Below are 23,983 nucleotides of genomic sequence, written 5' to 3'. Positions count from 1 at the left end.
ATGACCTAATCAGGGTATGCTGTAAAAGACACAAAATGCTAGTTTCACGGCAGGCCAAGAAATTCAGAATAAGGAACAGCTTGGTTTTCAAGCCAAAAACTGAAAATTCCCCAGAACAGAATAAATTGTCAAGTTGCTTCAGGGAGGAAAATTCATGTAAATCAATTTTTCATTCCCACTCACAGTTCCAATTTAGCAATTTGCACAACAGTCAGCTTTCTCTCTTCCTTCTCATTTCCCCATTAAAAGATCTGATTTCCTTTGAAAAGGAAAATAAAGCTTCCACTATCTCCAAAGCAAGAGAGTAGATGTTTGAAAGACGACAGAACACTTACTGATTTGGCAAACACTTACTAAGCGCTTATTGTATGCCACCAACAGTGCTAGGCATTGGAAATACACACATAAATGTCCAAAGAGCTTTGTTCATGGGTGTTCCTTGTGCTTTGAACAATCCCCCAGTTCATCCACACCTCATCTACACATGCCTTCTCATCTAAGCTGAAACAACACTCTCTCCAGAAAAGCTTCCTCTGACTCCCCGTCTCCAGCTCTTGGCCCATAAAATTGTTTGTCTTTCTAACGTTCATCAAACTTCTGATTACTCATTTAGTACCTGTATCCTGTTAGACTGTAAGCTCCCTGCGATTCGGATCTATGCCATTCTATTCACTACATTATCCTCAGTGCTTGAGGGAAGCTCAGTAAGTTTTTATTGAATGGATGAGTGTGCCACAGCCTAGCACGTTGGAAAGAGGAGATGAGCATAAATAAAGTCTCTACTTGTATATGCGGGGCAACAAACAGACGGCCATGAAAGAGACAGATCTGCTAAAATTAAACCTGAGGAATTTCCCTGTGCTGCCCCTCTCCTGAAGCTGGATGCTGTTTCTAGAGGCGTAGCTATAGTGCTCCTGGACCGATGTCTCTCAAACTTTAACGTACCCAGGAATCACTTAGAGATCTTATTAAAATGCAGACTCTAGATCAGCAGGTCTGAGGTACCCCACCTCAGAGTGGGGGTAGAGTCTGCATTTCCAACGAACTCCCAACTGGTGATGCTGCTGCTTCAGCAAACACCACAGTTTGAGTGACAAGGACCTTAGTGACACCTTTTTACCATTCCCAAAAATCCATAGTTGTCTACACTTTTGTAGTTGCAGATGACTTTTTTTTAAAATAAATTTATTATTTATTTATTTTATTTATTTATTTTTGGCTGCATTGGGTCTTCGTTGCTGCACGCAGGCTTTCTCTAGTTGTGAGGAGCAGGGGCTACTCTTCGCTGTGGTGCGCGGGCTTCTCATTGCAGTGGCTTCTCTTGTTGTGGAGCACGGGCTTTAGGCATGCAGGCTTCAGTAGCTGTGGCACACGGGCTTAGCTGCTCCGCGGAATGTGGGACCAGGGCTCGAACCTGTGTCCCCTGCATTGGCAGGCGAATTCTTAACCACTGCACCACCAGGGAAATCCTGCAGATGACTTTCTAAAAAGCATCCTGATTTCACACCCAATCCATCCAGTGACGGACAAAAGAAATAACACTTAAGTGAAAAATGTGTTACAGCAAGGCCTTGTCTTCCAGAGACAGTTGTATTATGTGCAGTTTAGTCACATTAAACTGCAGAGTGGAATCAAAGCCTTGGAATTTCCTCAGTGAGGGACACAGCTTTCTCCTGAGTTCATTTCTGGAATGACTTTGTTCAGGCAGTGGAAAGATTACACAGCCACCATTAATAGAAGTAAACTTTTCTTAATATCAAACCTAAAATTATTTTAAGATAAATATCTTATTTATCCTAAAAATATAAATTATATGTGAGGTATAAGAAATAATGATAATATGATCCAGCAGTCCCACTCTTGGGCATATATCCAGACAAAACTATAATTCAAGAAGATGCATGCACCCCTATGTTCATAGCAGCACTTATTTACAATAGCCAAGACATGGAAACAACCTAAATGTCCATTGACAGAAGAATGGATAAAGAAGATGTGGTACATATATAACATAATGGAATATCACTCAGCCATAAAAAAGAATGAAATAATGCCATTTGGAGCAACATGGATGGACCTAGAGATTATCGTACTAAGTGAAGGAAGTCAGAGAGAAAGACAAATATCATATGACATCAATTATATGTGGAATCTAAAATATGACCCAAAGGAACTTATCTACGAAACAGAAACAGATTCACAGACATAGCGAACAGACTTGCTTTTGTCAAGGGGAAGGGGGATGGGGGAGGGATGGAGTGGGAGGTTGGGATTAGCAGACGCAAACTATTACATCTGCTAACTAATACAGAGGAGCACATTTGCACACTGGCTCCTGTCCCCATTGTTTAAACATTACCCATATGGTGTCAACTCTCTAGCATTCCAGGCTTGACCATGGGTAAAAAATGACAGAATGAGTTCAAATGAGTATTCCAAGCTGGGAGACAGAGAAATCCCAGCTCATAAAACCAGAGATATGGTAAAGTAAGATGCTGTCAGTTTACACCTGGGCAGCTGGTTGCTACAACTGGAATCAAAAAGTGGGCTAAGAGGATGTGAAGTGGGGCAAGAGATGACCAATACTGATATAGATAATTGGATAATAAATGGAGGACAGGCAACAACTCTTCCTTACAGTAGAATTCCATGAATAAATGTAGAGACATAATGGAAATAGAAAATCACCATTATTAGGCAAATATTACAGAAATGATTGTTGCAGACAGGAAGCATCCGGGGATACTAAAAACTAGTGAGTGAAAGTGTGATGGGAAACAGGATATTTACATGGTCTAAAAGTATCTCCTGTGTGGGATGAATTGGAAGATTGGGACTGATACATATACACCACTATATATAAAATAGATAACTAATGAGAACCTACTGTATAGCACAGGGAACTCTATTCAGTACTCTGCAATGACCTATATGGGAATAGAATCTAAAAAAGAGTGGATATATTTAAATGTATAAATGATTCACTTTGCTGTACAGCATAAACTAACACAACGTTGTAAAGCAACTATACTCCAACAAAAATTAAAAAAAAAAAGTATTTCCTTACAAGATACTTAACTACAAAGGGGAAAGTAGTACTTTTATGATGGAAAAACCTGGCAGACACCCCTTTAATCAAAGGATCAAGGTTAACAACAATAATAAGACATATTGATGTCTTCCTGATAGACTGCACTAAGGCCACGGACATCACTTCTGCAGGATTCTAACAAAAATTCAGAACTTTAACCTAATCACAAGAAAATATCAGGCCAACCCAAATTGAGGGACATTCTATAAAATAACTGCCAATCTTCTTAAAAAATGTTAAGGTCATGAAAGAAAGACAGACTAGGGAACTATCACAGATTGGAGGAGAGTAAGAAGACATGAAAATTAAATGCAACGTGGGATCCTGGATTGAATTCTGGACCAGAAAGAGGACAAGAGTTGGAAAACTGACAAAATTCAAGTAAGGCCTGTGGATTAGTTTATACTACTGTATTAATGTGAATTTCCCATGTTGAGTAGTTATAGTATGGTTATGTAAGTGACGTGTTAATTAGGAGAAGCTGGGGGAAAGGAGAACTCTATGTACTACTTTTACAACTTCTCTTTAAGTCTAAAATTATTTCAAAATAGAAAGCCAAAAAGCTAAAATTGGAAATCAACTATATTTCAATTAAAAAAAAACTAAATCCTGGTGGATCTTATTAAAACACAGATTCTGTTTCAGTACACCTGGAATGAAGCCTGAAGTTCTGCTCTTCTGAAAAGCACTCTGGTGGCACGGAGGCTACTGGTCCCAACAACATATCTGAGTAGCAAGACTTGTTCCCTCCTGTTGTATTAAGGTGAAACTGACACTCAATAAACTATGCATAAAGTGAGTAACTTGATGAGTTTTGACATATGTATATACCATGAAACTATTCCCACAATCAAGATAATGAATTTATGGTTGGCAGGCAATTCTACACGGTTTTCTTGTTTCTGCTTGTCTGGTAAGCAGAGGTACTGAGATAGTGTCTCCCTCCAGAGTAGAGGGCAGTTTTGTTTCCTGTCCAATATAATAAAAATTATTTCCTCTGGAGCAAGCATCGGGCACACTTGCTTGCAGCCCATTACAAAAGACTCAAGTTTCCTAAGCTCGAGATCGCTCAGCTGTACTGCAAACCCACTGTGTGCACAGCATCAACCCAGACAGTCCACACAGGAGTTAAGAGGCAAAGGAAACCAATGCAAATATGAAGATTATGATGTTTGCGATGTCATGAGGAATAAAGTCTTTAGTCTCTGACCCAGGAGTCTCATATCTGCTGCCAGTATCCATGGAGCTGTGGGAGGCTAACTCGTTAGCTTCCAAGTACAGAAAAACTTCAAACTCTTCTCAGTTCTTGACAGAGTTTGGTGATGAAACTGGGATGCTGACAGAGACAGGACCTTCTGGGAGAGACAGGACAACCCTGTGGGCTGGGTTAAAGAATATGAGAATTCCCTGGGATCTGGTGGCTAATAACCTTGCCCAAGTGGTGGGGAAGAGGGAGAGGTAATTTAGTAAATCTAAGGTATTTGCCTTACAATCTCCACATCCTAGTGGGTTGTTTCTAAATAGCAAAGAATCCACTATTAGTCCCTATCACCCTCATTTATTTTTTTCCTACAATTTCTTTTACATAGCCAGATTCTTTACATATATATATATATATATATATAAAACACATATATATACACACAGATATATATATGTATGTTTTTGGCCACGCTGCACGGCTTGCGGGATCTTAGTTCCCCAATCAGGGATCGAACCTGGGCCCTTGGCAGTGAAAGCACGGAGTCCTAACCACTGGCCCGCCAGCGAATTCCCTAAAAATAATTTTATAATATTTAATAAATTTATAGTCACATACATTTCAGAAAAGTCAGCTCCACATACCTGCCCCTTCCTGTCCTCCTCATTAGACTAATATGACTTTGAACAACAATAAAATCAAAACCATACCCCTTTCTTTCTTCAAATAATTGAATGTTTAGTATCCTTCAAAATCCCTACTACAGAATGAACCATGGGCTCCCCTTCGGTCAGGAAATGGAATCCAGATTGTCCGACTGAATCCTCTGCCATCATCATCGGGATGTCGCTATTTATGTGCGCGGATGTGAAGCAACGAAGAGAGAAACACTAAAAAAAAATGGCTTTAATACACAATATGTACAGATCACTCACTGTTTCGTTATAATTTCCCAAATAATTTTAATGATAATTTTCATAATGGATTTTAACAGCTGCTAGGTTAATTCCGTCACATTAGCATTTGAAAGTATGTTTCTTCCAGTTATTTAAAATTTTTCTAAACATTTAAATATACAGTATATTTTCACAATAGATTGTACCATCTTTTTTCCACTACAAAGAATTAACTCTCATCTCTAGTAATTTCCTCTGTGCAAGAATGCAGAATATAGAATAAGCCTAAACAGGATCTGAAGAGGCAGGGTTACAGAAAACCTTCCTTCTCTAACCATATTAAGCCTCATTTTTTTCTTCTTCCAGTTAAAAGGGAAACACAAGCCCAAATTTATCTTGAGTCACAACCGAAGTTAACATATGCTTATTTCTCTGTGACGTTCTTAATGCGCAGAAACCAAAACAAGAAATGGTATTAAATAAGAACTTCCAGGTAAAATTTAAAAATAAATCCAAAAGTTAAAGTAGACAAAAGGTAACGGGAAAATTCCCATACACATGAAAAAGATTCCTTCTATTCTGCATCCTTGATTTTATCTATAGATTTTAACAATGATTTATGATGTTCTCAATGACCATTTAATAAAACTATGAAATTCATAAAGAACATGAGAGAAATAAAATTATAAATTTACTGATGCATACAAATTGGAATCTATATTAACTGTCTTGCACAAATAGGAAAATTTTGAATTAATTTTCCACAAAATCATTCTGAAATATTTACACAAAGCAGCTTATTTTAAATAAAAAATATTTTTAGGATTATGATACCTATGTACAAAACATGTACTTGTACCCTTTACTTAACATTCTAAGTAAAGGTGTCTTTGAAACTTTTTTGCTATTATACAGTGTTAGTACCACACTACATAATAAGTATGTAAGAAATACAAGAGCTCTTCTGCTCAGTACATTACAAAGTCATGTTCAAATGCTATATACATTTTGCCCAGAAGGATTTGAAAATGCTACTTAATGACTTCTTAAGTCACTGGACTGATTTTTTTTTTTAAGTTTTTAAAAAGGATATTCCTTTAAGGATATGGCTCCTTTAGCAAACAACCCAATTAGCAAATGGACAAAAGATATGGACAGACATTTCACTAGAGGATAAACAGATCGCAAAAGAGCACATGAAAAGATGTTCAACATCATTATTAATTAGGGAAATGCAAATTCAATCCACAATGAGAAAACCACACACTTATCACAGTGGACGAACGTGAAAAACGGTGACAACATCAAATGCTGGTGACAAAGTGGAGAAAGTGGATCCCTCATACATTGCTGGTGGGAATGTAAAATGGTGCAGCTATTCTGCAAAACAGTTTGGCGGTTTCTTGTAAAGATACGGCTCATTTAAATTGGAAACCTTATCATTTATTTTCTACACAACATAGGTATCTATACAGACACATCCATTTTATTTTAATAAACCAAATGTAATGTAAAGTGGGGGGAAAGACAATGGAAATAGAATAACAGAGAATTTCCGAAACATCCGATTCTGCAGGTTCCTGCCTCTATCATTCCCATTCCCATGATCATTCCTGCATCCTTCTAGGGGCAAAGGTCCCATGGGAATATGGTGACAAAATAACCAGTGACTCACAGTACATGCTGGTGCCAAAATACTTACAGCTATGAGGATCCCAAACTTTAAAAAACAATGTGATTCTCGACGGCCTATTTGACTTCTCTGGAGTTACCCCTTTAGGCTGGTTTGAACCAGATGACCTGGATTTGAGTATGCAAGATGAGGACTCTGGGACCAGATAGATCCAGGGTGTGTTTTGGGCTTTTAATTTTAATTGAGAAACATGATATAAATTTCCCTATCAAGAAACACATGTAACATCAAGGACAAAATGTATACGCAAAAAAAGTTGCACTTACAAACACAAAGTACAAATTCATCCCACAAATATGAAGGCACAGAGTTAAGTTCTGTGGAAGCAGACATGTTTTCTGCTTTCAGGGAACTTCTAGTTTGGTGGAGGCTTGCCCAGAGGCAGATAAAAGAGTAATCATCTCCTTTGTTCAGAGATGAAAAGGAAACGAAAAGGCAGATCAAATCAAAGATGATCTGGAGACTACATTAATCCCATACTGAAGTCATAAATTCACTCATTAAGACCACAGAGAATGCAGACATGGGGGTGAGGGTAGGTGGATAAAAACAGCAGAAGACAATTACAGCACGACATTTTTTCCCCACCTCATTAACCAGCAAAGCAGAAACGCTATTTATTTTAAGATACTACTACTTCTTTTTGCTAACAACTATTTCCTAAGGTAAAAATGAAGCAGAGAGAAAAGGAGTACGATAGACACTCTACATTCACTGAGTCTTCAATTTTCTTCCAACAGTCGACATCACTGGTTCTCAACTGCGGGGGTGATTTTGTCTCCCAGGGGACATTTAGCAATGTTTGGAGACATTTTGCCATCATTAAGTAGATGGATGCTAGTGGGTAAAGGTCAGGGATCTGGTAAACATCCTATAATACATAGCACCCAAAAACAAAGAATTATCTGTCCTCAAATGTCAATGATGCTGAGGTTGAGAAACCATGTCATGGTTGGATATAAAAAAATTTAAAAATCAGTAAGTCTATAGTATAAAAGCATTTAGTACCACTTTAGGAAGGATTGTACAGGAAGATTCTCCTTGATAAGATAGCTACAGATCTCCTAAAATTATCTGATAGACCCATAGTAAGGAAATAAAACATGCTGAGAAATATTAGCATAGAAATTTTTTTAACTTCAATTATTAGCATACGTATGAAAAATAAACTTGAAAGGACAATTTTTTGCTCAATTAATTCTGATAATCAGCGCTTTCTACAACCACAAAAGCAAATGTGGTCATGTTTCTGATTTAGGTCAAATCTGACAAAAGATCTAGTAAACTGTGTTACTAAAAAAAAGGCCAGACATATTAAAAATAGAAGATTAACTTCTAAACTAATGGAAGAAAAAATTAGCCACTGATTTTTGAGGAGATGCTCAATTCCAGTAGAAAGATATTCAAAGTTATTTTTCCACATTATCTAAAAGATATTTCTCCTTTATTTTGTGGTTTCATGATGAGAAAGAACAATGTGGAAAATGAATGAAATAACAAATGTTTAGGTATTAATAATATCACAATTCAGTACATCCTAATACAAAAAGACAATTATTTCCTATGGACATCATACCCACTGAGGAGCAGACGCTATAAGAAATAGTAAAACAGAGTGGCTTTCATATGACTTTGATAAGAAAGCTTTTAATTGGCCACTAAGCTTTGTAAAAAAGGATGTGAATAACAGAAAGAATGAAATGAGTAAGATGTTATCTACATAAGGGGATCTGACTTATTACAGTAAACAAAACACCTTGACTTAACAAAAATATTTCCAAGTCTAGTATCTATTACCTGTCTCTGAAATGGACATACATGATAGTAACAGCAAACTTCCCTATAACAGTCACTTCTTTAATTACATTATTATTTAACAGTGAGTTCTACAACAGTAGGACTTTATGTGATATGATAAAGCCTGACCAAGAGGGAAATAAATACATTATTGCTGCAAATCTAAAAGGAACCTAGCCCCAAAACAGGGAGGGGCAAATAACATGAGAACATGTTGGAAGGTGGTCAACTTGCCTTAGGACAAGTTTATATCTGGCCTGAAGCTACTCACAACTCTTAGCTCTTACCTTACTCTACCTTGTTTCTATCAAGTGAGTTTGAAAATGTAGGACTCATGCTGTTCCTCTCTGTGGATCTCTGGCTCAGTGGCTGAGGGGCAGTCACTAGCTTGACTACACTCCCACCCCCTCTGTCAGCTACCTCACTGCACAAATCTCAGAGAGAGGAGTAGATTGGACAAAAACAAGAAAGATACCTGGACAAGCAAAATACCCCAATGAAGGCAATTCTTAAGTCAGCAATAAATTAGGGCACTTTCTTCAAATTAACCTCTGTCGACTAGGCACTTAATAAAAATAAAAGACGTTTACACCAGCATCTCAACAAGTAAGAAGGATAGAGAAGAGGAGAAGAAAGGCAAGATTTATATTTACTACGTGTATTTTGTAAAAAATGAGATTTTATATTTTACCCAGAAATTTTTGAAAGAATGCTATCTGAGAAGGAAAGTATTCTCCTATTCCTTATGAATCAATACCCAATGAATCAATACCCTTTTTGGTTTTACTAACTAAAATGATTTTTTTCAGTGTTTTTCAATATATAAAGAAAGCTCAGATTTTGGTTAAACAAGGAAAAATTAAGGCAGTGTCTTTAAACCCAATAAGGGAAAGAATTGACTACCAAATGAGCCTATCTAAGAGAGACATATTGAGCTAACATTTGGATACAACACTGAACAATTATGGCTTTAAATAGAAAATATTAAAATTCAAATATCAAAATTCCACATTTTCTTGGTTATTCTTTCTTTTTAACTATATGGACTTCAAAGAGCCCACTTCATTTTAAAGAATTAAGGAAACACTTTTCACATCATTTTGGAACAAAACACGAACAGTGCTTGACCCGGAACTATTAACTCAGATAGTAAACAATTATGTTCATATTGGCCCAGTACAAACAGGAGGAGGACCCGTGACTGTCAAAACATGGCTGGAAATAGCTAGCGTCCTTTGGAATTTGCTACAAAACAGAAGATTTAAAAGTTCTGAGGTATTGTTGCCTTACAATCTTACCAAGGTTTAGAATTTTTTCAATGAGGAGTTTTGTTTTGTTTTCAAAAAAGCAGTGCTTTTTCTCTCCGGTTGCAGAGCTCAGCTCCAGTCTTCTCCTCTCATTCATGGTCGTATTGTTGTCCCTGAGCTTTGTCTCATCTGCACATCACAGCAACCAGCCATGTGTGGTTTCAGTCATTCTGTTAGTGCTATGTCTTGTTATACCAATTCATGGAGCGTTTCACTGCTTTGACCCAGTTTCCCATATTCTTTTCATATTCTTGCCATTTCTTCTGTGGCTTGAAAACTATTTCACTTTGCCTCAGTTTCTTTAGTTCCTCCTTGTCAGTCCAAAACCCTAGAGATGAAAAAATTTACTCTCAAGTTTTAAGGCACATAATGAGTCCGTAAAGTTTATCCACAAACCTATGTGAACTGGTGCACAGATGAACAGTTATTACTTTAAAACACAGTTCAAACTATTTTGTTGCTTTGAGCTTGGTTAGATTGACTATCCCTGGGAATAAATACATCAGGGTTTAAAAGTCTTTTGGTATCTAACTAGCAGCTTTATTTCTGTGTGGAAGGGCACCAAATCATTTCTAGAGCAACCACATCCTGCCATCATTTAATTTCATGACTAGCTCTTAAGAAAGAAAGAAAGAAAAAAAACCCAAGTAAGAAATAGTAGGGGCTTCTCTGGTGGCGCAGTGGTTGAGAATCTGCCTGCTAATGCAGGGGACACGGGTTCGAGCCCTGGTCTGGGAGGATCCCACATGCCGCGGAGCAGCTAGGCCCGTGAGCCACAACTACTGAGCCTGCGCGTCTGGAGCCTGTGCTCCGCAACAAGAGAGGCCACGACAGTGAGAGGCCCGCGTACCGCAATGATGAGTGGCCCCCGCTTGCCACAACTAGAGAAAGCCCTCGCACAGAAACGAAGATGCGACACAGCAAAAATAAATTAATAAACTCCTACCCCCAACATCTAAAAAAAAAAAAAAAAGAAATGATATACTTTCTTTTTATACAACTTAAAAAAAAACAATGATAGGGCTTCCCTGGTGGTGCAGTGGTTAAGAATCCGCCTGCCAATGCAGGGGACATGGGTTCGAGCCCTGGTCCAGGAAGATCCCACATGTCGTGGAGCAACTAAGCCTGTGAGCCACAGCTACTGAGCCCACATGCCACAACTAGTGAAGCCCGTGTGCCTAGAGCCCACGCGCCACAACAAGAGAAGCCATCGCAATGAGAAGCACGCACACTGCAATGAAGAGTAGTCCCAGCTCACCACAACTAGAGAAAGCCAGTGTGCAGCAACGAAGCCCCAACGCAGCCAATAAATAAATAAATAAATTTATTTATTAAAAAAACCAAAGCAAAAAAATGATAAATTAAGGTTTTTCTTTTTTTTTGGCGACACTCTGCAACTTGTGCAGTATATTAGTTACCCGACCAGGGAACAAACCCGGTCCCACAGCAGTGAAAGCACAGAGTCCTAACCACTGGACCGCCAGGGAATCCCCCAAGTTAAGATTTTTGTCATATATCTTGAGGTAAGAGGCAACTCCTCAGGATATGCATAAAATTCAAAGTTGGGGATTAATATAAAAAATAGTTTCTTTTTCAAACTATTGCATTTCATACAAGGCTTTTAACTTCCAGTTCAAGATAATCTTGTAGTTCTGGCATATATTGTTCTTTACAAAGAGGATCATTTATAATAAAAAGCAGCAAGAAAACATATTATAACTACGATCATACGTAGTCTGAAATGGTAGCGATCCCTTGTTAATAAACTTGGTACATCTCACTTACTCTGAAGTATTAACATGGTTGACAAGTCTTCAAGAAGTACATTTTTCTCTTACCAATAAAGCTGACACATAAAATTCTTTCTTCTAAAAGTTTCCATCAGGCCACATTCTATTTACAAAGTCAGTGTTTTAGACTGTCTATATTTAAAGATATTAATTATTTTATGGAAGTTATTAAAAGACTAAAAATAATCTTTATTAGTGTACTACAAGTAGATATATCTAGTCATGAAAATAAGTATGTTCTTAAAATTCTTATTTCCAGAATTTATTATTTACACTTAATGGCATACATACTCTTAAAAGTCACTTTATTAAATGTGTATTGAACAGACCCAGTTTCTGGGTGAATTTTGAAAATACAGAGAATTTGCGTAGCCTTCGTGTCTCATATTTCTTTTTTTTTTTTTTTTTTTTTTTTTGCGGTACGCGGGCCTCTCACTGTTGTGGCCTCTCCCGTTGCGGAGCACAGGCTCCGGACGTGCAGGCTCAGCGGCCATGGCTTACGGGCCCAGCCGCTCCACGATATGTGGGATCTTCCCGGACTAGGGCACGAACCCGTGTCCCCTGCATCGGCAGGTGGACTCAACCACTGCGCCACCAGGGAAGCCCCATGCCTCATATTTCTGAGAGAGAAGTAATCCAACCAGAAATTTCAGATTCTCTGAGGAGGTAAAACTGTTCCCTGTAGTTAGTGAAGTATCTTTGTATTGAAAAGTTTTGAAATTAAATACAGATAAAATGAAGTAGATACAACTCAAGCCACTATATTATATGTAAGAATAACTTGCATGTGTCTGTTATTTAAAGTGTATTAAATGTTCAAGAGAATTTGACATATTTAGCTTTATAAGGTGATAAGTGTAGATCAATTTGATTAACTTTATAAACAATATTGGAATGCTTATGAGCATTTGGTTTACTGTAATGATAAGCTTAATTTATTCATTTTTCAAGAGTTGTTTAAGTACTGAAGAAATTTCCTTGTTATAGTTCTAAGTTTGCTCAATTAGTCATGTGAAATTATTAAAAATAACATCAGCTATATTGTACTTAAGAGTTGAAATACACAAAGTAACAAATTTGTAAACGGGAATGACTATTTAAGGGGAAGTTATTTTCTTCAACTTGAATTAATCAAACACCAATCAATGAACAAATGAAAGTGATTGTTTCAATTTTATTCAAAGTTAACAGATTTTTAGTCGAATAAAGTATAAGGTGAACTTACCAAGATTTGATGCTTTTTGGGTCCATAACTTTAATTGCTAAATAACAGCCTAAACTTTTAAGTGTAAGATATCCTGTTTTGTACAAACACTCCTCCCTTCCATACAGGAACACAGGAAAACACTCCCAGTGTCCCAAGCGACATCCTGCTCCTAAAGAGCCCTCTAATTGGCCTCCCCATGTCTGTTCTTTACTCCTCCCAACTAATTAGTGAAAACACTAATTGCCAAAGTGATTTGTTCAAATATAGATCTAACCATGTCCTTCTGCTTAAAATTGTTCAGTGGCTCTCCAATGCATTCAAGATCAAGTCCAATCTCCTCTATATGAAGAGGCCACCATGACTGGACCTCTATGTACCTCTCCAGCCTCCCCTCTTGCTCTCATCCTATCAGCACCATAATGGGCCAGTACCTTTGCACGAGCTGCCTTCTCTACTGGACCACTCACCTCTATTCTCTCACCTGGTTGTCTGCTAACCCCTTCAAAATTGAACTATACGTTGTCGCCTCTGGCAAAGCCTACACCAATTGCTTGATACTGTGGCTGTTTGCTGGGCTTATCACAGAAGAATAATAATGGGTTGACTTGCTTGACTGCTCCCACTGGAGACTCCCATAGCAGGGACTATATCATTTAAACTCTATTATTCCCAGCAGCGACTCTCATGAAGCAGGTGCTCAACAAACGTTCACTAAATGAAAGAGTGGAGTGGTTTCTAATGCCAAAGACAAGCTTATCTAATCAGAAAGTTTACCCAGAGACATTCCCTTGCTAAAGACCAGAGCAGTTGAGAATTAGCTTTCCTGGTCTCATTCTTCTGACTGAAGGAGAGCACCAAGGAGGGAGGAGGTGCAACCAGGCCCACCCACAGAAGAGATCACTGGAACATTTTGCGAGTGATGTGCATATGTGTATGGGGTCTAATGGACACCAAGCCTTTCCAGACCCTCTCTATCTATAATTTTGTGATTTGGGAGGAGAAATGCTATCTGTAAGAAATGGTTTTGCAAGACAGCTCTCGTTTTAATAAAACCCACACGTACCAACAGCAAGGCCAGCTAGAGAAGCTGCACCTACGCAGGACATATCAACGTGGACGGGTCTGTCTATCGTCTCATTAATCAGGTCTGAAGTCATCTGCATGACAAAACTGTTCTTACAAACTCCTCCATCTGCTCTGTGGGGAGAAAGATATTGGAGATAAACTACTGTAACAAAAGCATAAATACATTATTAATTCTTTTTTAAAAAGCCACACTTTTTTTTTAGATCCTTGATTTTATTTTTAAAGTTTAAAGATTCTTATAATACACATATGGGTGCTAAGATCCTCTCAGATTCCATATTGGGTTTTATTCTCCTTAAATCCAAAATTAGCTTTCCTTCCTCTCCAAATTCCTATGACCAAGAATTTTGTTGCAAAGAAGGTAAGCATAAGTTCTTTTTGAAATCCTGAATAATCATAATCATGAAAATGCCAACAGCAGCTACCACTTAACTTCCAATTTCTAATTAAATCTATTAGAAACAAAGTTTACCTACCGGATTTTTCTTACAGGAATGTGGATCTCTTTCTGCATCACCTCATATAACTGTTTGTTTCTAGTTAAAAAAACAAGGAAACTATTTAGAGGCAGTTCATATCATAATAATTCTCTGTTTTTTTCCAATCTAGAATAATAACTGTGGTTTTATTTACATGACATTTATAAAATATGCAAAAGAAAACACTAAAGAAATATATTAGGCTAACTGGATGTCAATAACAGATGGTCAAGTAAACAAGAGGTTCAGGCCCTTCTGTTTTTCACTTTGATGCAAAAGAACATAATTTTTATTTCAGAACTAAATTTAATCTATTACCATTCCTGCAAATAAAAATTTAAAGCAAGCATCCATTTAATAGGTATGGATGACACACCATAAATAGCATCTAATAGAAATCAAATATAAAAATAATGATTTTGTAATCAGAGAAAATGTTATTTTAAACATTACAAATGTTCCATTTGTTCCATTCATGACAGCTGCGTTTTTAATTTTAATGAGCTACACCTGCCCCGTAACAAAAAGACCAAAAGAAATATACATAAAGAATAATTCTGATGAGTCAATCTTTGAGTATAAAAGAAGCATTATTAGTTAGAATTCTCCTTCATGAATAAGGAAATAAAAGACTTTGAAAGTCCAAATTTTGAATCCTTTATGCTTAATAAATTGGATATTTTAAAAATCATTCAGTTTTCAGATATCAAATCTAAGTGGTACTGGTACTATTAAATGTGAAAAAAAAGAGAGGCAAAAAAATTAGTAATAAGAATAGATTATATCATATACAGTATGAATTAAACTAATGGTATAAACAGTTAAAATTAAGAAATTTAAAAATTTAGTTTAGTAGAAATTAATAAAAGGAAATAGCGATACTGTATGGGGAGGGGGGAGTTTCGGGCAGGTTCTGGTACCTGAAAGCTATGGACTCCAATATTGCTCGTACAAGGTGGTATTTATTGGTGGAAGACTTCAAACCCATAAAAGAGGCACATGCACAGGGGTCATTTAATGGAGCCTGAAGTAAAAGACAGTAATATATTATTACTGCTCTAAATTATATCTATAGACTTGAAGGTATATTACACAATAAAAGCATAGCCATGTTAGAAAAAAAAAGAATGCTCATTTAGAGATAAATAGTTTTAACATAAATGATAGCCCCAAAATGATGTTAACTATTCAAATAACCTTTTGATAGGACTTAAGCAAGGATGAGTCACAGATATCAGACATATGGGCTGGATCTTCTGTTTGCACCTGTACCAAGAAAAGGGACTGAAGCCCAGAGTAATAGATTATGAAATGCTTAGCTTGATATATGAGGAAAATGGAAAGCAATGCCAGTATTTCTCCTTTTCTCCAACTGTAAAGTGTTTACACTGAAACTGTTTACTATGTAGAGTGGTTTTTTGAGGATATTAAGTTAGACTTAAGATAAAAAAACTTCAAAGCAAAAAAAGTGTTTTCCAGTATCATAACTTACACCCAATATGTTGTCAGACTTTCAAAGTAAACTCTATTTCTTAGCTTAAATAGTGTTTTTTCTTTTATTTTATATAGTTTATTTATTTATTTTTGGCTGCATTGGGTCTTCTTTGCTGGGCACGGGCTTTCTCCTAGTTGCGGTGAGCGGGGGCTACTCTTCCTCGTGGTGCACGGGCTTCTCATTGCAGGGGCTTCTCTTGTTGCAGAGCACGGGCTCTAGGTGTGCGGGCTTCAGTAGTTGTGGCTCGCGGGCTCTAGAGCACAGGCTCAGTAGTTGTGGCGCACGGGCTTAGTTGCTCCGCGGCATGTGGGATCTTCCCGGACCAGGGCTCAAACCCGTGTCCCCCGCATTGGCAGGCGGATTCTTAACCACTGTGCCACCAGGGAAGTCCTAGGCTGGGTCATTTATGATATTAGGCAATAACACTAAAGAATCTGCCTGCCAATGCGGGGGACATGGGCTCGAGCCCTGGTCCAGGAAGATCCCACATGCCGCGGAGCAACTAAGCCCGTGCGCCACAACTACTGAGCCTGTGCTCTAGAGCCCGCGAGCCACAACTACTGAAGCCCGCGTGCCACAACTACTGAAGCCCGCACACCTAGAGCCCGTGCTCTGCAACAAGAGAAGCCCCCGCTCGCCACAACTAGAGAAAGCCCATGCGAAGCAACGAAGACCCAATGCAGCCATAAATAAATAAATAAATAAATAAATAAATATTTATATTAAAAAAGAGAACATAGAGCTGTAGATTTAAAAGAAAAGAAAAGAAAAGAAATGACCCTGCCTAACATCTGCGTTTAAAAGGCATAATCTTGAGCTGGAATTATGTATTCATCAGATGAAGTTTGTATTCATCTTTGTGTAGCCAGAAATGCAAGACGATTCTGGGACACAAAGATGAAACACAAAGATCCCTGTCAGGCCTTGCCATCTCACAAGGAAACAGACAGAAGAGTCCCAACACACCTACGCAAAGTCATGACAGAGGGACAGGCTAGTGTTGTCAGGAAATGATGGTCCCCAGAAGCTCCTTCTAGCTTCAGAGCTTGACATACCATCTTTACCTAGAAAACTTTCTACCACACCTCCTCCTAGTTAATCCTACTCCCCTTCCAAATTTTGGCTCCGCTTCCTCTGGGAAAACTTCGAATCCCAGAAACTAGGTCAGGTTCCCCACTATCCATTTTTATGGAACCTTGTAACTTCCCATCATATCATGTGCCAGTTTATAATCACAGATGTTTGTGTGATTGTTGAAACTCCATCTTCTGTGCTACACTGTTAGCATCACAGGCAGAAACGCATCTGATGTGCTCACGGTGTGTCTCCAGGGCCTAGCACTGCACCTAGCCCCACACAGGGGATCAATACATATTTGTTGAATCCATGAACAAATAATACTTTTCCTAATGCCTTAAATGAAGAAATTCTATATTACATCTTATCTTTATCATAGCCATGATTTTCCTCCTTGTGATCTTATCTTTCAAATTTATTTTGAAAGAGAATTTTTCAAACTTATTAAAACATCTTTTGGTGATTCACTCAGTAAAAGCTAAGTTATATAGTAAAGCTGGTCTATATACCAAGTGATATAATACTGTATGACAAAGATGGGTCAGACTCAGCCGGTTCAATTAGTCCCTAGTAGTATGTGATGGGTTTTTTGTGTTTTTTATGGCTGTGCCGCGTGCCTTGCAGGATCTCAGGTCCCGACCAGGGATGGAACCTGGGCCCCGGCAGTGAAAGACCTGAGTCCTAACCATTGGACGGCCAGGGAATTCCCTTGCTATGGTTTTTTTCTGTGTAAAAATTACTTCTTCCAATATACCACATAAAATCCCGGCCTGAAATCACTTTTGTACAAATAGCTATGAACATAATTTACCGTTAGTAATAGGCCAACTTGAGGGGTTATAAATTCCATAGAAACCTAAAAATTTCTTAATAGGTTACAATGTCCCTGCATTTGTTAGTCCAACTGAGTCTCTCTTTGGGATGATAAAGTAGGAAAAACACTGGCAAGGTACTTTTAAGGGCCTGGTCACACCTTGCCAGGGCAGACAGCCTCCAGCCACACCTCTAATCTATCACTGCCAGGCCCATCAAGTGAGCTTTCCAGAACAGCAGGACTCAGCAAAGTTGTGTGTGGCTCTCTAAGCTAAACCAGCAGACTCCTGCCCGGGCCACAGGTCCTTGTCCCCACTGGAACCTCAGCCTAATCCGCTGGGGACTTGCACAATGGTTAAGGCCACCATGCCTCTTGTCCTTGTCAACCTAGACCCTAAAAGTAAGTTCTTCTGGCTCCAGTTATGTATTCCTGTTGTCAGAGTATTTTATGCTCTCCCAGGAAACAGCAGAGCGGTTAAGAATCTGGACTCCGGAGTCCTAAAGCCAGCTCTGTCACTCACTAGCTGTGTGACACTGCCCGAGTGATAGAACTGCTCCAAACCTCAGCTTCAGAATGGGATGATAAGAGTATCTTCTACCTTGTTGAGTGACTGAGGATTAAATGAGACCGATGCGTGTAATGAATTTAGGACAGTGCCTGAGACATAGCGAGTATTCACAGGTTAGCTGCCACTATAATTTATATTTTAATTGTCATTTCTTACTCAAAGCCTTCCCACTATTACTCACTTTCTTCATAACTCTTTTACTATGCCTTTTCAACTTTTCCTTCTGTTGTCAATAAACTCCTCTAACTCTTAAACAACTCTGAGACGTGCCTTCCACTGATTTTGTGGTTGGTTGCTATAACGAGCCTGGCTCTGTGCTGGGCAAATGGCTTCAGCTGCAGCTATGGAGTGGAAGGTCCACAGGCTTCCATACACAAGGACCAGAAGGACTGTTCTAGCCTCCCATGACCACCGTCAGCCACCATGCATCTGCTGTCAGCAGACGCGTCGCCTCCCCCGTGTTTGCTTAGGTCTGCATCAATATCGTGCTTTATATCCCTTTACCGTTCCATGGCTCAGATGTCCCAGTCACGCACAGAACTAGGGGGGGAATTACAGGGGGAGGGGTTCTCAGCAAACTGCTTGAATCCTTGTCTAAAGCAGCCATGTTTCATGCCCTAGTCCTACTGCTGCCACCACAACTGCAGGGGGTGAGCACAAGTCTGTCCAAGGCTTGAAAAGACAAGGTGGCCCAATCAGATTCCCTCCCCTGGAATCTGAAAGAGGAAGCGCTTCAGAGGGAACAGACGCGAAAAGGATGCGCAAGATGGAAAAAGGTTGTTGTGTTTATATCCAAACTGTGAAAAGGCAGAAAGTATAAGGAAAAGAATGACAGTTAAACAGAAGCTATGAGGAAGAAAGGGTATAGAGCAAAGGTCGTAAGGAGAAGGGAAAAGCAGAGCCACAGAGAGGCAGAAACCACAGAGAAGAACACTGAGAACTGCTACGTCAGTTGCCAACTCCTTTCCAATCCTGGTGCTCAGGAGTGTGTGAACAGCCAGCTCCTCTTGGGCGGGCAGGGGAAGAGAGGGAGGTGCTCAAGCAAGCCTGTTCCTTGCAAACCCAAGAACCTTCACTGGAGCATGACTCCTCATCCGCTGAAGACTGGCACTTGGCTCACGGTCCTGCCATCCTACTATGTATGGCCAACATCAGAGTAACTTTAACGTCAGGTAGATGACCACTGATTCTTGCCTCCGATACCTGCGAGGGATGCTCTGCTCTAGCATGCCCCTCCCCAAACCTAGACAAAGCCACAATGGCTGCACCAATTGATGCCACTCTGTGTACAGTCCTATGCTCCAGCCCATTCCCTAAAGTGGCTGCCCCACAAGTTCCCCCCGTCCTCGAAGTTCCTCCAATGCCCCTTTCTCAGATGACACCCCTGAGGCTATTAGGAGCCTTCAATATCCTGCCCCCCATTACCTGCAACTGTAACAATATTCTAAAATTAAAGGCAGTATCATAGATACTTGACCCTTCCTTCCTTCCATTCTCCTAGCCCACATTTTCTCTAGTTGTTGACGTTGGCAACTTACAGGTGATCTCCCCACTATTTTCTGAACAGCTTAGTATCAACACACTATTGTTGTTTGAATTAACTTTTGGTTTCCAATTAAGAGTTTCATTTTACTTCAGGAAATAACGAGCCTGCGGTCCTACCCCACCCCACCCACTTCAACATACTGCCAGGTTGCAATCATGGCAGCACAGGGACATTTTGTTAGCAACATGAAATTAAAATCACATCTGTGATAGTGTTGTCTAATCTTTTAGACTTTAGCTATACTTTGGTTTTTCTAATCACATAGTTTACATTATTTTTACAGGCATATGAACTGGTGGAGAAGTTAGAGTTGCCAAGACAGAGTCACAACTAGGTCCCCCAGCACATTTTTCAAAAAGGGAAGAATCCACAGTAACCTAGTTAAACCCTCCCTTTGCTGATGACAACTATTCATCCAACCTTCCTCCTTAAACCTCAATCAGACAAATATTCTTCATTACCTGTCCTATCACGGATGCCATTTAGGTGCCTCACATCACTCTGAAGAGGATGCAATGCAACCTCTTTATGTAGTTAATAAACTTTTAGTCCTTTGTGATAAAGTATATAGAAGGAAATTATTACAGATATTAAAATAATGCTCATTTAAAAATCTAGTTTGAAAATATGGTATTTTTAGGGATTTAAAACCATCCTGATCTAACTGCTTTCACCAGGTTCTACATTGTATTATCCAAACTTTTTTTTTTTTTCCAAACTTTTAAATTTTGGATTTTTTGTAACTGATTGTTTGAGTATAGATGGACTAGAAGAAAGGGAAATTTTTATTTTTTGAAAGAAAAAAATATTTAGAGGAGTATTAAAGGACTAATTATCCCCCCAAAAAGGAATTTTGTTTATAATAATATACTTGAAAACAGTTTGTAAAAGTCTTTGTAACACTATGCTAAAATTAAAGGTAGTATCAACAGATCTTTCAATTAAATACAAAGTTAAATATTACAAAATCAAGTATTTTACTGAGTTCACTTTTTAGTTAGGCAAGGTAACCAACATCCCACATCATAACGGTTAACGAAAAGAAATTCTGATGTTTTTTTAAAATGTTAGGGACTTGCCTGGTGGCACAGTGGTTAAGAATCTGCCTGCCAATGCAGGGGACACGGGTTTGATCCCTGGTCTGGGAAGATCCCACATGCTGCAGAGCAACTAAGCCTGTGCGCCACAACTACTGAGCCCATGTGCCACAACTACTGAAGCCCGCACACCCTAGAGCCCACACACCACAACTACTGAGCCCATGTGCTGCAACTACTGAGCCTGCGTGCTGCAACTACTGAAGCCTGCGCGCCTAGAGCCCATGCTCCGCAACAAGAGAAGCCATGGCAATGCGAAGCTCATGCACCACAACAAAGCGTAGTCCCAGCTCGCTGCAACTAGAGGAAGCCTGCACGTAGCAATGAAGACCTGATGCAGCCAAAAAAAAAAAGAAAAAAAAATTAATGAAACTTATAAACAACTGAAAAAAATAAGGTATAATATATACCTTAACATTATTTTTCTAATTCTCAGTGGTACACCTCCTCTAACTAAAGAATGCTGATCTATTTTCCCCCACTGGTAAATGGCTATTTTTGCTCATGATAAAGTAACCATGGGTCTTATGTAAAAGTTCTATAATAAACCTGCCAACTTTTAGTTTTCACAGAGATGGAGTTCTGAGCAGAAGCCAGCAGAATTTGCCCTGCCCTCTCGTGGAATTCATGCTAGGTCAAAACACAACTTCTCAGCCCTAGAAAGTACCTTTCACCTCAGTTCTGTTCAGTGCCCACATTTTCAGATACATAATATTAGGTGTGAGTATGAAGAGGGAAATGTTTGTAATTGCCATTAACTTAAAAAAAAAATACCTGCAATCCACTAAAAGATGGAACAAAATAAACTCCTTCAGAATCTTCCAAACTTCTGGCCATTTTTTCAGTTTCAGCAGCATCTGTGAACAGATCTGCAAAAACAAAAACAAACAAACAACAACAACAAAACCCTAAAACAAAACGAAGGGGTTGGGGAGGGACAAACAGAATTATGTTATACGACTAGTATTCACCTGCATCAGCATTTATTACGAATATAATGTGAGAGGTCGCTCACTTAAAAGGGTCAGCACAAAGGCAATCTGCTCTAGTGCTATCTGGGCTCTCCCACTGCAGAGGTTTATGGCCCATGGAAAGGACAAGGGAGACAGAAGACCCTCTTAGATGGGCTCTGGATGTAACGGGCCTTACTTTTTTCCTTTAAAGATAATTGGGCTGTTTAAGAATTAATTCTATGTGTTTTTTGGCATTAAAAACTTTATTCTCCTAAAGGTTACACCCATTCTAGTTTTCTGATGAAAAGATCATCTACCTATAACAAACAAGAGAGTCAACTGAAAAACTATTCCATCTAAGGAGTTCAGTAAAGGGCCAGTAACACAGAGATACACTAAAAGTCAATCTTTATAAAACAAACAAAAAATCAAGATCTCATTTATTTAGTATACTTTTTTATTGAAGTATACATATAGGAAGATGCACAAATGCTAAATGTACAGCTGGATGAATTTTCACCGTGTGAATACACCCAGGAAACCAACACCTAGGTCAAGATACCAACTTCTTTTGCTCAACATCATGTTTGTGAGATTCTTTTGTTACAAGTAGTTGTACTTCATTCATTCTCATGCCTGTATAGTATTCCATTCTCACCATACACAGTTCATTCAATTATTCTACAGCTGATATGCATATGGGTAGTTTCCAGTTTTGGGCTAATATAAATAGGCCACTTTGAACACTCATGTACCTTCTTTTTGGTAAGCATATGTATATATTTCTGTTTGTTATATACCAAGGGATGGAATTGCTGGTCCTAGGATCTTCACATTTAGGACTAGCTTTAGCAGATATTGCTGAATCGTTTTCCAAAGTGGTTTTGCCAATTTAAGGCTCTTGCCAGGCATATGAGAGTTCCAGTTATCCCATATTCTTGTTAACAATTGATACTGTCTATGGTTTTCATTTTCACTGTTTGGTGGTATTGTACAATAGCTTGATTTTGTATTTCTCTGTTGACTAATGAAGTTGAAATCCTTTTCATTGGCCATTTGGATACCCTTGTTTGTAATGTGACTCCTGAATAAGCATGTGAGACTGACAGCATAGATCAGATGCAAAAGATCAGGAATTGGTCATAATAAATATTGCTGGCCTTATACAGTAATACTTAAGTTGGTTTTATTTTCTTGTATGTTTTGTTATTCTTATAATGAAGAATTGATTAAAGACAAGACGTTTAAGGAACACCTATGATAAAACTATGGTTAATGAGGATCGCTCAATAATTATTACAAATTTTACTCAAAATGACAGTTATCAGATCCATAAGTTACATTCATTTGTTCAAAATGTCCAATAACACATCAAAATAGACAGCACTTCAAAAACTAATATATTAAGAAGAAAACACTGCTCTTAAAATCTATACTTTGAAGAAATCATGTCTAAATGTCTAAATTTTTCAACCAAGATGTGGAAAACATACTAGATGGCTGGTTTGAGGAAAGTTTTTGGTAACAGACAAAGAAACAGGGGGAAGAAAATCTAGTTTGTCCACATTCTTTACTGGTTGTTCTGTCCTTGCTTGAAGAATTTCTCTAAACAATCTTCTACCTAAAATGCTCACCAATGAGCTGATTAATGGAAAGTCCTGTGGAGTAGGCAGACTTCACTCTGTCTCTGCCAGTGAATGCAACTAAGAATCCTGGATGCAATACACAGAAAAGCTATCTGAAGACTCAAAAGAATAAGCTAGCAGTCCAACCAAGGAACTCTGAGTACCACCAAAGCAGCAGTGAGTTTCCTGTTTTTTATTTTCTCTGATATCTCCTGTCCTAGAATCAGGGACAGCCTGAAACCTGAAACTTGGGTCTGTACA

At 38.6% G+C, this 23,983-nt stretch overlaps 1 protein-coding gene across 1 annotated transcript in view; it reads right to left on the bottom strand.

Annotated features, from left to right (window-relative positions):
- Nucleotides 1-9,808: 9,808 nt before the first annotated feature.
- GK5 (glycerol kinase 5) overlaps nucleotides 9,809-23,983 on the bottom strand; it is a gene marked incomplete at its 5' end in the record, with an annotated part of 72,901 nt that continues 58,726 nt past the window's right edge. The window contains 5 exons of the mRNA XM_082654139.1: nucleotides 9,809-10,313; nucleotides 14,046-14,179; nucleotides 14,545-14,604; nucleotides 15,468-15,571; nucleotides 21,919-22,013. Of these exons, the coding sequence (XP_082510265.1) occupies nucleotides 10,165-10,313; nucleotides 14,046-14,179; nucleotides 14,545-14,604; nucleotides 15,468-15,571; nucleotides 21,919-22,013 (542 nt within the window). The 3' untranslated portion in view covers nucleotides 9,809-10,164. The remainder of the gene's footprint in view (nucleotides 10,314-14,045; nucleotides 14,180-14,544; nucleotides 14,605-15,467; nucleotides 15,572-21,918; nucleotides 22,014-23,983) is intronic.

The sequence above is a fragment of the Grampus griseus genome (assembly GCF_964374135.1).
Source record: "Grampus griseus genome assembly, chromosome: 5".
NCBI lineage: Eukaryota > Metazoa > Chordata > Mammalia > Artiodactyla > Delphinidae > Grampus > Grampus griseus.
This window is presented reverse-complemented; position numbering and strand designations above follow the sequence as displayed.